Raw genomic sequence first — 17,341 nt, forward strand, 5'->3', positions numbered from 1 at the left:
CCTAGAGCTCCATGTGTGTGCAGGAGGGACAGAGTCAGGGAGAGACCGAGGGAGGGGACGAAGTCTCCGGGCTCCGGTTACCGCCCCGCACGGCCCCCGCCCCGAACCGCCGAGTGTACTGCGCGGCCCGGGGAGCGCCGCGGCCCCTTTAAGAGCCGGGCCCAGGCTGGCCCTGGGGCCGCGGGAGCCCAGAGTGAGGCGCGCCGCGGAGGAGTTGGGAGCCGGCAAGAGTGGGGCCGCGCCGGCCGGCCCAGACACCTGTTCGGCCCGGCCCAGCCCGGCGTGGTCGCCGGGGGCCAGGATGAAAGTGACCGTGTGCTTCGGCAGGACCGGCATCGTGGTGCCCTGCAAGGAGGGCCAGCTGCACGTCCGGGAGCTCACGCAGCAGGCGCTGCAGCGGTACCTGAAGACCCGGGAGAAGGTGGGCGCGGCGCGGGGAGCGCGCGGGAGGGGCGGAGGAGGGGGCGCGGCTGCGAGTGGGCTCCCCGGGAGCGCTCCGCGGCCTCGGCACCTGCCAGGTGCCCCGAGGACAGGGTGGCGACGCTTGGGGGACGCAGAGCACCTGGGCGACCTGATTTTTCACAACCTGTGGCCGCAACTTCTGGATGTTGCTAATATAACTGACCTGGGCGTTTATGGGCGTTTGTGGGCCTTGCTTGTCCAAGGGTGGCGTGGGTACCGCAGCATGAAAATCACTCGGGGGCTCGTTAGAAAGGCACCATCTGGTGACCCAGTCCAAGCCCACGGCTTCAGAGTCTGCTTTAAAACAAGCTCTCAGGTGATTGCACTGGCCACTGAAGTTTGACAAGCACTGCTTTAGAAGTTGTTTGAGCGAACAGATCTCAAGGGAACGCTTGAAGGTGCTGCTAACCTCAGGTGTGATTTTTGACCTGCTAAGGCCCGCCCTACGCCTACTCTTTGGGTTAGAAAGTTGATTGGTTCAAGTATCAGATACTCGGAAGTTATAACTGATGTAGCCCTTGGAATTTTAGCCCCGTGAGCTGGTTTCTCTCAGTGACTGAGGCAGGAGCTCAGGTGGAAGGATGCTGTGTGCTTACACCAGTCTGCACTTTGCTATTTTTACTTTAACACCACACAGTCTATCAACATTTACTAAGTGTGTGGGCTGTGTCAGGTCCCGGGTGACTATTGAAATGATGACAAAGAGTGTCCCCAGCTCTGTCCCTGAAGTCAGGAGCAAGTGAAAATTAAGTGGAACTCTGGAAGAGTGTTTTTAAGTGTGCAATGCACGCTTAAATGTTCAGAAGACCTAGCTGGCCTCTGGAACTCGTATTTTTGGGTAACATGCTGGGCCTCTGTTTCTTCTTTAATGGAAATTTTAAATGAAGGCATCCAAGAGCATCTTTTTATTTTTTTGAATCCTCAAATGGGATATCTTGTTCGCCCCAAATCCTCCTCAAACAGGACAAGTCATAAACTCTTGCTTTAGAGGCCAATGATTCTCTTAATATTTGTTCTCGTGCTGTGAGAACTGTCGAAATGGTGAGTTGGCCAGTTTCGAGAATGGAAAGATGTAATTTCTTTTAATGTCTTTTAGGTTATGCAAGGCATAAAAGTAATTGTGTTTCTTCTAAATATATAGTTGAGGCTTTTAAGAAAATCTCTTGCACCTCTGTGCCTCCACTAAGAATTATTATATAGGAAAAAATTCCACCCTGGATAAATACATGTGTATGTTGCCTTGAACAGCCAAGAGTTGGAGAAGAGCATAGTGAATGATCTGTTAATATCTAAAATATAATCTCAGAAGCTGGACTCTTTACTAATGGAATTGAGGCAGAGAGAGAAAATAATCAAAGTGGCCTGTATGACTGTATGAGTATTTACCCAATGGTTTTTCTTCCATTGTTACAGTAGTGTACTGATTATATTGTGTAATCCAGTTGAAAACTGAGGTTTACACAAGTAACCAGTTGTCCTTGAAATCATATTTCCCTAAAGTAAGCTAGGGTTAAACCTAACAGTGTTATTCTAGGCAAATTATTAAAGTAGATCTCATTGAAGGGTTGCTTTATTGAGATGATAAACTTATTTTTAATTGTTATTAAAAATAATTTATCTCTAAAACTTTGTATATTTAGAAGTTTAATACTTGGAGCTGTCCAAGTAATAGAAGTAAGCTATAAGCTTATAAATAACACATGGGGAACTAACTGTATGATATTTAATGCATTGTAATTTGATCTTAAAAGGTGTTAAAAAGCTATTGATATTCTGGACTGAAAGTATAATTTATAATATCACATATCCCATAATATAATTGTATTGATCAGTTTACTGTTATTACCAGACATTACATTTTTCTGTGTTTACGTTTATATATTGGTGAATGTGACATTTAAAGGCCATCTGCAACTTAAAAATTCTCCCTCCCTTCTTCGGCTTTTAAAATCTCAATTTAATAACTGGCAAGTGATGTTTTTCCTTCCCAAAATATTCCTCTCTCATAGTTTCATTTTAAATAGCATTGTAATCATAACAAGGCTTAACTAATATTAAATGGTATTCCTAATGGAACTAAAATGTCAAGAAATACTCTGATAAATTCCATGCTTTTATCCATTGAATTTAGAAAATGATGGGTAAAGACCAGAAATGTCAAAATTCAATTTGGAAAACAGTTTGGCATAAATTCAATGTCTTTAAATAGGTGAAAGATTTAAAAGGCTTGTTTCCCTGGACAGCAAAGTTTTAAGCTCTTACTCAGTAGTAATAACACAACAACAAACATGAATTGTGCTTACTTGGTGCAGGCACTGTTCTAGGTGCCTTACATATATTAAATGACTGACTCCATGACCTAGGTACTAATATCCCCATTTTACAGATGGGGGAAAAAGAAACACAGAAATATGACTAGTGCATGGTGGAATTGGGATTTGAACCCAGGAACTATGTCTCCAGGTCCTTACTCTCAGTCATTAATACACAGGCTAGTAGGTCATTATGCAGTGTAATTTATCTAATTTATTTTTTTAGAGTTTGTTTTAAAAAGACGATTCCATCTACAAACTGCTGCAGTAACCTGTCAACCTAATGATAGCAGTTGTGTTTCTTGCAAAGGGATGGGACATCCACAAACTCCTCTTGATTTTATCTTTTACAGTATAGGTCTCTATGTTATAGGGAGAAGTCTAATTTCTGTGACAAGTATTGCAGGATTTGCATCAAGTATGTAGGATCTTCCTCAGTCTAATTACAAATGGAAAAATTGGGTAAGATCTCTGAGATATACAGGTAGAGGGGTAAAGAGGTAAAGAAACAAGTTTAGCGGGAACATGAATGTAAATTAAGCCCGTTTCTTCCGGGGCCCTGAATAATTTAGATGGGAGAAAGGCAGATGTCAAGATTGAGGATAGAGTTGAGGTTTGTACACTCTGAAAGGTAAGTGAAGCCCAAGGAAGCCATTCTGGATTTTGTGGGCAGCAGCAGAGAAGTAGCCACCTCCAACTGAGAAGAAACAAAGGAAACTGGTATTTGTGGAATGTGGGGAGCCAGCTGAATCAGCATCAGATAAGGCCAGAAGTAGGTAAGATGCTGAAGAGACGGAGGGAGCTTTGGGGAAGGCTTTAATTATGTTCTGAAATCTGGGACTTTGAGGTTCCTGTGGCCTCCCCCTCCCTGCCATTTGATGAACTCTCCTGGTGAGGTGAATTGACCAAGGGGCAAGAATTATGGGGTGGCTTGTCTTTGGAGCCTGGTAGTTTGTCATTGTCCAAGGCTGTAAATCCAGTTCAGTTAAGTAGTTAGTGGAGAGGAGATGGTCTTAAGTAGTCAAGGTGGGGATCATTGAGTAATTAGTTAATTAATCATCAAAATTACGTGTCACAGATGAATGGGTAATTGAGCCGTATCCTGCAGGGCTCTCAACCCTGGGTGATCATTAGTTACCTCTAATTTTAACATTTAACATTTTAAATAATACAAATGCCTGAGTCCCTTTCTCTAAGATCCTCATTCAGTGGGTTTGGAATGGGCATAGGTATTTAAAAAAAAAAAAAAAAAAAGTCCAGATGATACAAATGCCCAGCCAGGATTGAGAGCCACTAATCTACTACCACTAATCTTTTGGTATCACTGAACTAATTTGATTATTAAACTCATTTGATGGCAGATACTATGTCTTAGACGCCTATGGACCAACCTGTTATTAGCAACTGTCTTTCCACTCCTACCCTGAATGAATTCTCACAGCAGGTGCTCAAATAACTTATTAAATTGAACATTCATTTTATATGTAAGTAAATAAGGGAGAGATTTGTTTAGTAACAAAAGTGTAAATGAGTGTATAGTGTGTGTGTGTGAGTTCGGGAGTTGAATGAGATAATATGAACGTTGAGTTCATGGGGTAGTGGGTATGATGGAATTTTTAAGAAGATTTGCGGATCTGTATGTATGAGGATAGTTTTTTTTTTTAAGTAAAGAAACATCTGATTGACTTTCAAAATGTATCTCCTCTGTATTCAGATATTTGGAATAATTTGTTTGTTTTGCAAGTTGAGATCAGCTTCCTGGATCTGAATGAAGATAAGAGCAATTATCTATATTGATGAACTGTGAGATCAATGTAAGAATCTGTGCAGTAATGAGAATCTGGTATGATATTGTATGGGACTAACCTGGAGGAATAAATTAGAATTCTTGAATTCCTGAATTTTTCAGCTTTGGATGTCTCGTTTCCAGATTTTAAGTTTCCTGTACACATAAGCTAGATGTATACCACACTGGATTCCCAGAATGCTTTTCAGTTTATTGGGCACTGACTGACTAGAGTGCTTTATTTCCTATTCAGTTCTCTCCTCTCCCAATGTGTGGACTAGATATTCTTTCCAGCATGTGGATAGGACTGACTCACCATCAACAAGGCACATGTTTCTAACTTGGTTTTGGTTCTGTTACTTGACTTGCATTGAGCAGCCTCTGAGTTTGCAAACACAGGGCTCCTGGGGCCTGCTATGACCCACAGACATGTTTTTTAAGTTCTGCTCAGTGTTATATTTTGACTTAGTTGCCATGTTTAAATATTTTGAGATTTCATGGAAAAATCCAGAGTTCTGTCTTCTTTTAGGGAAAAAACAACCAGAAGCCCTGAGAATACTGGGCTTTACTTTCCCACATGGCAACCATCACCTGGAGCTGAGGACACCTCATAGAAGGAATAATTATGCTCTAGTCTCCATTATTACCTTTCCCAATAGCTGAGTGTAAGTTATTCTCCAGCTAAAATGCTCTCAACAAGATTATTAAGATCTGACAGCTAAAACCCATGGTTACTTTTCAGTCCTTATTTTTGATGATACCTCATCTTTTAAAACTCTCTTTACCCATGAGCTTTCCAGGCTTTTTTTTTTTTTCCCCCGTACACGGACCTCCCACTGCCGTGGCCCCTCCTGTTGCGGAGCACAGGCTCCAGACGCGCAGGCTCAGAGGCCATGGCTCACGGACCCAGCTGCTCCGCGGCATGTGGGATCCTCCCGGACCGGGGCACGAACCCGTGTCCCCTGCATTGGCAGGCGGACTCTCAACCACTGCCCCACCAAGGAAGCCCCTCCAGGATTTTTAAACATGTCTTTCTCTTCTTTGTCTTTGCAGGTGCTCTCAATACTGTTTCCTTTTGTGCTGGCGGCTCAGGGTTCTGGCCTTTCTTTCAGTCGGATCTCATCCATTCCATGGCTTCAGCTACCCTCAAGCACACACCCCTAGCCTTGTACTTACTATAGAACTCAATATCCACCAGCCTGTGGACTTCACCTCCTTGATGTCCCACGTACAGTTCGAGCCCAGCCTGTTCTCTGTACATCTGCTTCTCTGCATTCTTCTGGAGCCTGTTTCTCCATTTCTGGTGCCACCATTCACCTGGTTATCTAATCCAGAAACCTGGAAATCCTTCATTCCTTGATGACCTCTCATCCTCCGTATTCTACCACTTGTCTAGTTGGTCAGAAAGTTCCTTTGATGCTTCTACATGCTGCCTCTTTGATCTGCTTCCTCTTTTTTGCACCAAACCTTGCGTTTCTCATTCCTACCATGGGGAACTGCAGCAGACCAGTAACTGGCCTTTCTGCCTTTCCTAGCTCCGAACTCTTCCAAACTGTTCTCCATTGAGGACTTCACAGCTGCAAATCTGATCATGTCTGGAGTATTGCTGGGAGTATTTGAATGGCTCTACATTGCTTTTAGGTGAAAACCCACTTTGCTTACCGGTCCAGTATCTTCTCTATTCCTTTGTACCCTTTAAATTCGTACGTGCAACATAGTATTCTGTCACATTTTCCCCCACCCCAGGTAAATCCTGCTCATCTTTTGGGATGAGTCTCCAGTTGCCTCTTCTCTAGGAATTCCCTCCCTCCCTTTCCCCGTCACCATCACTTGGGGGGCCACATTCTTGTGTTCCTAGAGCTCCCTATGCTGTGCTTTCGTTTTGAAAACTACATCTTACATTATACTGTCTATTGGTCCGGGTCTAGCAACTTAATAGACAGCCCCCGAAGGACAGTGGTTTATCCCAGCAAAGGGTTCTCTTTCTGGGCGGGAGGTGCGGGCTCTGACCCATACAACCAGCTGCCCACTGTTCCTTTTGGCTTTGGCATTTTCTGCAGATCCCCTGCACTGTGCTAACTGATGAACAAAGAGAGTGTGGAGGATGCCACAGGAGGCGTGGGGTCTGGCCTGGAAGTGGCAGACATCACTTTTGTGTCAGCGCGCTACTGGTGAGACCGGCCATGTGCACCGTCTAGATGCAACGGTCTGGGAAAGTAGTCCCCTTGGACATAGGAGAGCGACTAGCTGGGCTCTGCCACATACTGCAATCATTTTGTCTCCCTTACTCTACTGTGGACTATTCAAGAACAAAGAATGAGTCTTATTTATTTTCCTATCCCAATTTTTAGCACAGTACCTGATATATAGTATGTATACCAGAGATGCTCGTTAAATTATATCAAATTTCACATCGTTTTCTTTCACAAAAATGAAAATGACCTTGTATTCAACACAATGTTTTGTAAGTTTGAAATCTTTATTTGTGGTGTAGTTTTAAAAAGAAAGTCTAAATGCAACTTTTCTCTTGATTATCTTCCGATACCTCATCACATCCACATGTGCTGTAGGCAGTAGTTTAGTGGTCCATTATATCTGCCACACTGATTGTCTTTAATAACAGCTTCAAATTCTGACACTTTGTAGAGTTTTGAGACTGAGTACTTGGCAGTTCTGGATTGTCAGTGAAGGAACATCATATGTTTTTGTTTCATGAAGATTTGTGCCATGCTGTCCCATATATTTGAACAATGTTTGATTTTCAGCATTTTATTCATTAATTTCATGTGGATTTTAAAAATGATTGTGGACTATCTCAATTTGGGTGGATCCGTTATTTTTTTTTTTGCGGTACGTGGGCATCTCACTGTTGTGGTCTCTCCCGTTGCGGAGCACAGGCTCCGGACGTTCAGGCTCAGTGGCCATGGCTCACGGGCCCAGCCGCTCTGCGGCATGTGGGATCCTCACGGACCGGGGCACGGACCCATGTCCCCTGCATCGGCAGGCGGACTGTCAACGACTGCGCCACCAGGGAAGCCCGGATCCATTATTTTTGAAAGGCACTGTATCTGCATCTTGGGGCTGCCGAATGAGGTCTGCCTCCCATCTCGGGGCCCCACTGTTCTTCTGATTGCCGGACTCTCGCTCTTTGGGTTGCAATGAGATGGAATTGTGGGATACCAAGAGGACAGGATGTTTAAAAAGGTTTCACTGTAAAGTTAGTCTCTATCAGATGCAGTGCCAAGTATCATCCAGGTAAATACGCCCCATCCTGCGCGTGTCCTCTGCCTCGGGTGAGGCTCTTAAACTCATCAGGTGGTCCTGGGCCCTGGAGGAGGAGCTGGTGGGGCATCACTTGGTGATGGAGGCAGATAACAGAAGAGATGTCTGCAACTCTTTGGCTAAACCACTCTCAGCAAGACCAGAGAACCACACTGGCAGGGGAAATGATCAGACGCATTCTATTGCTTCATTTGAGGCAGAAGTTAAGGGTATGTGGGGAGCTCTGATAATAGACTTCTGAAACCTTTTTAGGGAGATTTAGAGCAAGTCTCGCTACTGTTCTTTTTATTTATAGACACGAACCCTAGAAAGAGTAACCTCTAAGCAAAGATGGGCTTCTGACAAGGGATATCTAGACATAATTTGTACTCTTCCCTATTTATAGATAGATGGCCTATTTTGGGGAAGGGATGTGGAGATAGTGGGGAACCTGACTTAAGAATGATGGGTAATGACTGCAACCTCTTACTTGAAAAAGTATGTCGCGTATTCAGCGAGGGCTTAGTCAGAGCCCCCAGTAGTGGATGCTTTGCTACAGTTGCTTTTAACAATCCAAATGTCACTTCAGAGAAGATTTTACGGAGTGACATTGGGTCAAGCATTGTGTTTTGTGCTGGAGATACAGCATAAAATAAGGCATAGTCCCTGCTCCATCAGTTTTACAGACTAAAAGGGCAGAGAAAAGAATGTAAATAAGCAACACAGTGTGGTAGAGGGGCCCTGGGGTGGTGGACAGAGGGAGTGGTTGACTTTGACTTTGGAGCAGGGAGAGATGGGGAAGTCATGCCAGTTTCACTGGGAGTTATACCTGGGAAGGGAACGGACATCTGCAGGGCAGTAAGGGTGAGGAGGGTACTGGAGAGACAGGATGGGAGAGAGAAGCAGTCTGCCTCTGACTGAAGGTGTACCAGGTTTCCGGGGGGTGTGGGAAGAGAATGGCATTATGGAAAGTTTCCTCAGGCTGACTGTGGGAGGGAAGGGGAGGAAGGAGGCTATAACGGGGAGGCCGGGTCCAGGCCAGGAGGCCTTCACTATGACTGCCTTAAGAGCATGAGGACCCAGTGAGGCGCTCCGGGTGGGGTGGTGATAGTGTTTGGTTTTCTTTTCTCTGTCGATTATCCTGGAGGATGGAGACAAAGGGAGCTGGGACTGGAGGTGGAGAACTGGTCCACACCCTGGCTGTGGAAGTGGAGGTTAGACATATTGAAGCAGAAGAGGAAATGGGCTTGGAAACTTCAGGGGCCAAGAAATGAGACTTAGGAGCTGACCCTCTGTGGCAAGGGAAGTATGGGTGGAAATGAGGGAGAGGGAGCCGCCTGAGGCTTCCCTGTTCACCATTAATGGACACTTCAGTGACTCCACCTGCATTCCAGGCATTGCGGCCTGGGGATCTTAATGGACACTTCAGTGACTCCACCTGCATTCCAGGCATTGCGGCCTGGGGATCGGAGACCAGTGGGACACGGTCTGTGCCCTCCAGGAGCCCCGTAGGTGGGGGTAGGAGAGGTGGGAGGCTGAGCGTGGATGAGAGGCTTGCCAGGGAGTGTTTGAGGGCCCAGCTGAGATCATAAATCATGAGTTCATAAAAGCGCCAGTCTTTTGCATCAGCGTTTTGACATTGGATTAGAGCCTTGATTCAAGATTGGGATTGAGGGCAGATGTGGAAAAAATGTGGCATCCAGAAGTAAAAGTGGTCAGACTGAGTTGATGATGGTGTGAACTATATTGGTGGCTTCCAGAGTTTTGTGATGGAGTCACAGTGGCTGAAAGCCCTCTGTTTGCCCCTCCAGACCCACGCCTGTGACCTGGGAGGCTGAGCAGTGTAAACTCTCTTGCTATCTGGTGTCTAGTTGGGGTCAGCCATGGGAGAGGTCCCAGCGCGAGGCAGCTCCCTTCTTGCCACGTCATTGTGGGTTGGCAGCTTCCCTTTACCAAAGGACACAGCTCCCATCAGGCAGCCCTCCCTGCATGCCTCTCTCCGCTGTATTGCATCCACTCCTTTCCCTGGCCCCTTGGGTACCAGGTGATGGCAAGGCCTCAGTACTTAGGAGTGCTATCCCTTAATGTTTTCCCTTAACCCTGGGCAAACCTTTATAAATAGTTTCTTTATTAAACTTCTAAGTGCCTAATTTGAGCGAACCATCTGTTTCCTGCCAGGACATGGACTGATAAATACAGCAGTAATGGTTTTTTCTTTATGACCCAGTACCAACAACACATGTATTCAAATGAAATAAGTTTCAGGAGGATGCTTACCCTTATTATAAATGATGCCCTCTTATTTTTTATTCTATTGTTTTTTAAAAAATGAAGTTGGGAGATACCGAATTGATTTCACTGCCCACTAATGGGTTAGGGACCATAGTTAGAAAACCACTGGGGCTACCTGATGTTTAGGGAGTCCTGGATGGATCATCAAGTCAGATGACTCTAGAAATCTCCACAGGGTCCCATTGTTTTTCTGGGTTGAGATAAAGTGTGAGGCTGAAGATAAATTCCTAACATCAGGTATGTGTTAAAAGGGTTTAAATTACAGTCTATGGGCTTTAATGCCAAGTATCTCATACAGATAAGATTTATAAGATCTTGACACTTGTGAATGGCCGGCACGTGAGCTCAGAGTCACCTTGGCCCAGAAGTGCAGGTGGCTTGATAAAATCTTGGAGAAATTGAAAGAGTTTCACTTGCCCTCCCGTATTTCTTTCATCATGACATAGTCATAGTATTGGTAACTTTAAATATTAGGTTCTGGATTACTTCCTTTTGTAGCAAAGGGTTGAGGAAATGCAAGATGGATAAATAATCCTTGTCTGTATTTATAGGCACATTTATAGAGATTCAGTGGGCTTGAGTTTTGACAGCAGTGTTTGATCAGAGACATTTTCCCAGAACCTTAAAAAAACAAAACTGCACTTCGGAAATCTCTAGTAAAAAAAACAAAACAAAACTTTTTTTTTGGTTGCTCCTACTAAATTTGCATTTCAGATCTTTCTGCCTTTTCTTTCACTTTTGTCTGTGGGTGAGCAGGGAGGGCTACGTGGGACTGTGACTATGGACAGTGAAGCCTTCTGTTGCTGTATTTGTTTCCTAGGACCACAGTGGCAAAGTACCACAAGCTGGGTGGCCAAACCGGGTGGCTTAAAACAACCAATTTTTTTTCACTGGGTGGCTTAAAACAACCAATTTTTTTTCGCAGCTCTGGAGCCTAGAGGTTCAAAATCAATGTGTTGGCAGGCTCATGCCCCCTTGGAAGCCTCCAGAGAGGAGCCTTCCTTGCCCCTTCCAGCTTCTTTTGGGCCCAGACATTCCTCAGCTTGTGGCAGCATAACTCCAGGCTCTGCCTTCATCTTTACATCTTCCCTCTGGGTCTCTTCTCTTCTTATAAAAACACAAATCACATCAGATTAGGGCTCACCCTAATGACCTCACTTAAGATATTTACATCTGTAAGACCTTGTTTCTAAATAAGGTCACATTCACAAGGTACCAAGGGACTTCAACATAGCCTTGGGGGGCGGGGCTGAATTGTTATGTTCAGTTCATAACAATTGCTATTCAGTTTAATGCATTTTAATGCATTTTCACTGCTTTTACAATAAGACATTGAGAAAATTCTGTTGATTCCCTGTTGCCTTCCCCATAGTGTTGCTCTCTTTATTCCTCAAGTTTTTGCTCCAAAATGGTCCACAGATAACTTGCTTCCTGTTTTATTGAAAAGTAAAGGTCTTTTGGTCTGATATCACTTGCTGCTACTTTCACTGCATTTCAGTATCAATGCCCTTGTTCTTAGCTGCCTCTTCAGGTACCTTATTGAGACTCATGTTTGTCTTAAATCCCGCCTCATCCCACGCCCTTTGTGTTCTGGTTTCCTCCAGCATTGGTGAAGCCCAGGGGCCTGTATGAATTGAATTCCTCTTCAGTGTATAATTAGAGAGTTTTTGAGCACCTATTCTGTGCTGTACACAGTCCCTTTCCTTCAGGGCTTCACAATCCAGTTGGAGAGAAGTGTATACTTACTGAAAAGAAAGCAACAGCCAGGGGGCCACATGAGTTCTCCACGCATTAAGGGAGAGAACTCACAGTTGCCTGGAATGGCCCAATGTGAAAAATGGATAAAATCTAGATAAATGGAAGAAGGGAGGGGGAGAGATAAAGGAAATAGACGCATGGAAGCAGAGATAGAGGAAATAGATACATTGCAGCAGTTCTCAGACTTGCTGGTTTCAACGCCCTTATTGACTCTTCTGTTTTACAGGACCTGAAAGAGCTTTTCTATGCGGATTGTACCTATCTATATTTACCATATCAGAAATTAAATTAACTGAGAAATTAAAAAATATATTTAATTGATTTAGGATAACGATCCCTTCACAAGATTACTTGTTGTCATGAAAATAACTATATATTTCAAAGGAAAAGAAAAAATTTATTGAGAAGAGTGGCACCGTGTAACATTTTTGCCAATCTCTTTGATGCTTGCTTATTAGATAGCTGGATTCTCAAATGTGCCTGCTTGCTTGTTCAGTCTGTTGCAATATGTTGTTTTGGTTGAAATATATGAAGAAAATCCTGCCTCACATAGATAAGTAGCTGGAAGAAGGAGGAGCATTTTAAAAGCTTTTCCAGGTGCTTATAGATAAGCTTTCTCTATGCTACATGTAGATACGATAGTGATGGTTTGTTTCCATTTTTCTTCCTTTCTCATACATCTATCATATCACAGTTTCTATGGGTCAGGAACCTTGGTACCACTTAGCCGAGTCCTCTTCTTCGAGTCTCACCAGCTACGATAGAGATGAAAGCTAGGCTGCATTCTCAGGAGGCTTGACTGGAAAGAATTGGATTCTGAGCTCACTCAGGTGGTTGGCAGAATTCATTCCTTGTAGCTGTAGGACTGAAAGCCCTAGCTTTTACTGGCTATGAGCTGGAGCTCTCAGCTCCTAGAGGTCACCTTCCTTTCCTAGAGATCACTTGCAGTTCCATATCATGTGGAACGTCCCATCCTGGCTGATTACTTCATCAAGCCAGCAAGGAGGATCTCTAAAGCATGATGGCTAGCAAGACGGAATCTTACATAACATAACATAATCATGGGGATGACACCTCAATAGGGTTTTAAAGATTAGTTGTAATGTGGAATCTGAAATCACGCCAAGAAAATTTTTGTACTCTGTTATAATTCATTCATTTGTGTTGTACTTTGAATAGATCTTCTATCCATGTGCAACGTTCTAACATCATACATTGGTCGTTTGGAAAACATTGGTTCACTGAGTTATGCCAGTCTCCCAAACGTTGGCACCTTTAGTTACACAATTTCAAAACCACATACATTGACATTACCATCAATTTCATCAGGAAAGTGTAAGTATTGGGAAACTATCAAGCTCACAGTAGTTGTTACAGTTTTCTAAAATTTTAATTTTTCCTTTATTATTGGCAACAAATACAGTCATTTGTTTTCCACGAAGTGCTCAGGTTCACATCATTTGTTCTTGATGTGAAAAATGCCAAAAGGTGAAGTATGAATGATCATAGTTTGTCTGTCGGTCATTCTCTGAAATGAAAATGGTGCTCCATGAAAAAAAACAGTTAGTTCAACTCAACTCGATCAATCATGAGTGCTTTTGCTGAGGTAACATTGCATGTCATTATGCAGGAGTGCTTTATGTGGACTTTCTAATCTTCACATCCAGTGTCAAAAAGATGTGAATCAAGGGTCAAAAATTAATAACATTTTTATTGCTTCGTCAAGGGCATTCTTAAGTTAAATTGACTGTTTTTTTAAAAAATGCAAATGAGTGAGTGGCACTGAAGAATACAGGGATTTCTAGTACTGTTACTGCCTTGATTCAAGCTAAGGCACCTGCCATTTTACCCACCACTGCCTTTGCACCGGGAGTGCAAGTGTCAACATACTTGTTCCAAGGATAAACTGTGGGATTCCAAAAAGTTATTCAACATGTTGACTGTTTCAGTGCTAGTGTTTATTGTCAGGCATTCACATACCAAAAAATTCTTCAGTTAGTATCAGCACCAAGTAGTCATCTCATACAAAAGAAACAGCAAGTTCAGTTACACCTGTAGATCAATCCATGTGTAAGACAAAAGTACAATTCTGCAGGTGGGATATTAACTCAGTCTTCACATTTGTAGCCAGCTGTTTCATTGGAGGAGTTCCATTGTCATTGGAAACTGGCACTGTCATACCTTATTTTATTTTATTTTTTTTTAACTGACTTATCCAGTAGGCATTCAGCAATCTCAGTTGTATAAGGCTTTCTTAGTTAGCTAACGCAATACAATAGCTTACCCTGTAAAGTGCTTCAGTAGCTTTTTTCATTTCTAGTTTGAAAAGCTGTTAAAATATTTGGCTTTTAAAATGTTCATTATGCCTGCATTTAAAAATATTCACTTCCTTTTTCTTTAAATTCTAGGTGCTTAATTTCAAAATGATACTACAACTATTTGAAAATGTTCTGTTGCATTAGACACAATAATGTAAATTACCAGTATCTTTGAGGTCGAAAAAATGATAACTTTCATGTTTTTGTCTATTCACAGTTTTGCACCTTTTTTTTTTCTTTTGGTAGAGTTTTCCCTTCTATGAATCAGAGACCTCTGGTGTGTCAGTTTCATCTTTTAAAAATATCCTTAAGTTTAGATAGTACAGCTGTGGTGGGTTGAAGAAGGAGGTTTTCTAATCCCCCTTTTTTATATGTTGAATTTTTTATTGTTGTAAAATATACCTAACATAAAATTTATCTTTTTAACTGTTCTTAAATATACAGTTGTGTGGCATTAAGTACATTCACATTGCTGTGCATCCATCACCACCATCCACCTCCAGAACCTTTTCATCTTCCCAAATTGAAACTTCATACCTAGTAAACATTAACTCCCCATTTCTCCCTTTCCCCCAGTCCCTGGTAATCACCATTCTACCTTCTGTCTCTTCGAATTTTACTATTCTAGGTACCTCATGTAAGTGAAATCATACAACATTTGTCCTTTGAGGCTGGCTTATTTCATTTAGCATAATGTCTTCAAGGTTCATGTATGTTGCAGCCTATATCAGAATTTCCTTCCTTTTTAGGTTTTAATAATAGTCCATTGTATGTATATACCATACACCACATTTTTTGTGTGTGCTTCTTGATTTTTTTAAAAAAATTACTGAATTATAGGTGATGTACAATATTGTGTTAGTTTCAGGTGTAGAGCTTTAGATTCTTTTCCACTATAGGTATATACCACGTTTTATCCATTGTTTATCTATTCATCCATTGATGGACACTTGGGTTGCTTCTACCTTTTGGCTATTTTGAATATGCTCTATGAACATAGGTGTACAAATATCTGAGTACTTGCTTTCAGTTCTTTTGAGTGTATATCCAGAAATGGAATTGCTGGATTATATGGTAGTTTTATGTTTAATTTCTTGAGGAACCACCATAATTTTTTCCATAGTGGCTACATCATTTGATATTCCCACAAGCAGTGCACAAGGGTTCCAATTTCTCCACATCCCTGCCAACATTTGTTATTTTTCTGTGTGTGTTTAAAATATTATAGCCACCTTAATGGGTTTGAAGTATCTAATCTCCTCTTTTAAATCAGTGATCCATCTTTAAATCTAAAAAAGTTATACTTTAAAAAATTTTTAGAAATATTAAATTCTAAGTTATAGTTTGATATATTTGAACATTTAGAAATATCCTTGAAAAGATTTAAAATATTACTGCAAATTTGTGAAAGGACAAATAAAATATGTAAATACCTTTCTGGCTTTGGCCTTGTGGAACTCCTGAGAAGGTCTTGATACCTCCAGGGGTGCGTAGTCCTCACTTGAGAACTGTTCACTGGAGTATAGTGTTAGGAAGCATCTTCACAGTGAGTTTAGTCACTGTTTCCTTAGGTGGGTAAAGGTTATTTCCCTTGGTCCACAAAACTATTTACTATATTTCAAAAAAAATTTTCCCCATAGCCTGTACCCAAGATTTTATTTTATTTTATTTTAAAGAAATAACTAATAAAAAAATACAAAAGAAATAAACAGATCAGTTGACATGAAACTAAGGTTGGGAAGGAAGACTGTTTTGTCATTGACTGGGAACCTGTTTAGGGTCTGACAACAGAAGGTAGGAGTAGATTATGGTCCTTTTCTGGTAACAGAGATATTTTAAGTCTGCATTTGGGGCATTCTACTATTAGTATGCTTAGAATAGGAAAACAGCAAACAGCCTCCCTGGATTAGATGACTACAAGAAATGATTGAAATTTGATTAACAAAAAAAAAAAGACAACAAAAGTTAGGGACATTGTTTTGTATTTTATAACCCAAAGGAACATATCACTATTTAAAATAGCATTCCAAAGATATCAGTATTTAAATGGGAGTATTTTTTTTCATCAGCCATCCACTGTACATTGGGAGTGGTGGTGCTGAACTGGAGCTTCCACCTGAGGTTGGGCAGCCTCACCTTTTTTGCTTTCACTGCACAGTTTACATGTTTAGACTCTCTTTAAAGGACCTTATTTAAATATCACTGATTGGCTGCATGTGTACAGTTCATATCTTTTATTTTTTTTTTAAAAACGAAAGGTGGTGATCATTCATCTTTACTTTATAGTAGGACATCTCTTTGCTACGATTTAGATGCTGTTTAAAAATCACCATGCCTTTCTGTAAACTCTGCTTCATGGAGAGTAGATTTGTTATAAATGTGTAAATAATATTGGGGATAAATATTAACATATAGGTTGAAAGGACAAGATGTGTAATAGAGCAGTGATCGTCAGATGATAGACACCCATGTGATTATTAATTGGAGAATGTGGGCTGTGGACTGTGGACCTTGGTACGGAGTGAACATCCTGCAGATGTAGTGAACAGTCTTGGCTGGTGTGCCTGACATTCTTGGTTATGGTTATGTTGCTCAGGTGGACAGTTGCATAATAAGGTATTTAGTACATGTCTTTGCAACTAAAAACGGAGAGACATTTGAGTTTGTTCCCTTCGGCTTTCACACCATGAGGAATACAGTTTTGAATATTACTTTAGATTATTCCATGCAGTGATGATGAAAATGAATTGGGAAGGGGAGCCGGTGAGAACACTAAGAAAAGTCCATGTTTGGGCAAAAAGCGACAAGATGATAGTTAATGTGGGAGTGCTTCTGTGTACCTTGGGCCACTTGCTGCTGCAACCTCGAAGATCAAGAGATTAAGCACTATTACAATAGTGTAAAAAAACAAAACCTTTTTCCTGCATGTTTGCCATGATTTTCTGTCTTTGGCCTGCAGTATTGAGTTGAGATTTTAAAGTGAGTGGTAAAGTTTATAATGGGGCTATACGGGGACTCAGAGTAGCGGTTCGGGTGATCGTAGGGCTGGGGGCTTGTCTGGTGCTCAGTGCTGAGGAAGTCAAAATATTGGGCCTCTTTTGAGAAGACAAAGTCGGGAAGGGGATGAGATCTTAGAGATGAAGACTATAGTA

The 17,341-nt window shown here is 42.0% G+C and overlaps 1 protein-coding gene across 1 annotated transcript in view; it reads left to right on the plus strand.

Annotated features, from left to right (window-relative positions):
- Positions 1 to 301: 301 nt before the first annotated feature.
- Positions 302 to 17,341, plus strand: part of PARD3B (par-3 family cell polarity regulator beta) — a 1,021,377-nt gene continuing 1,004,337 nt past the window's right edge. The window contains exon 1 of the mRNA XM_024738381.1: positions 302 to 421. Coding sequence (XP_024594149.1) covers positions 302 to 421 — 120 coding nt within the window. The remainder of the gene's footprint in view (positions 422 to 17,341) is intronic.

Source organism: Neophocaena asiaeorientalis, unplaced genomic scaffold (genome assembly GCF_003031525.2).
Source record: "Neophocaena asiaeorientalis asiaeorientalis breed wild unplaced genomic scaffold, Neophocaena_asiaeorientalis_V1.1 scaffold258, whole genome shotgun sequence".
Taxonomy (NCBI): Eukaryota; Metazoa; Chordata; class Mammalia; order Artiodactyla; family Phocoenidae; genus Neophocaena; species Neophocaena asiaeorientalis.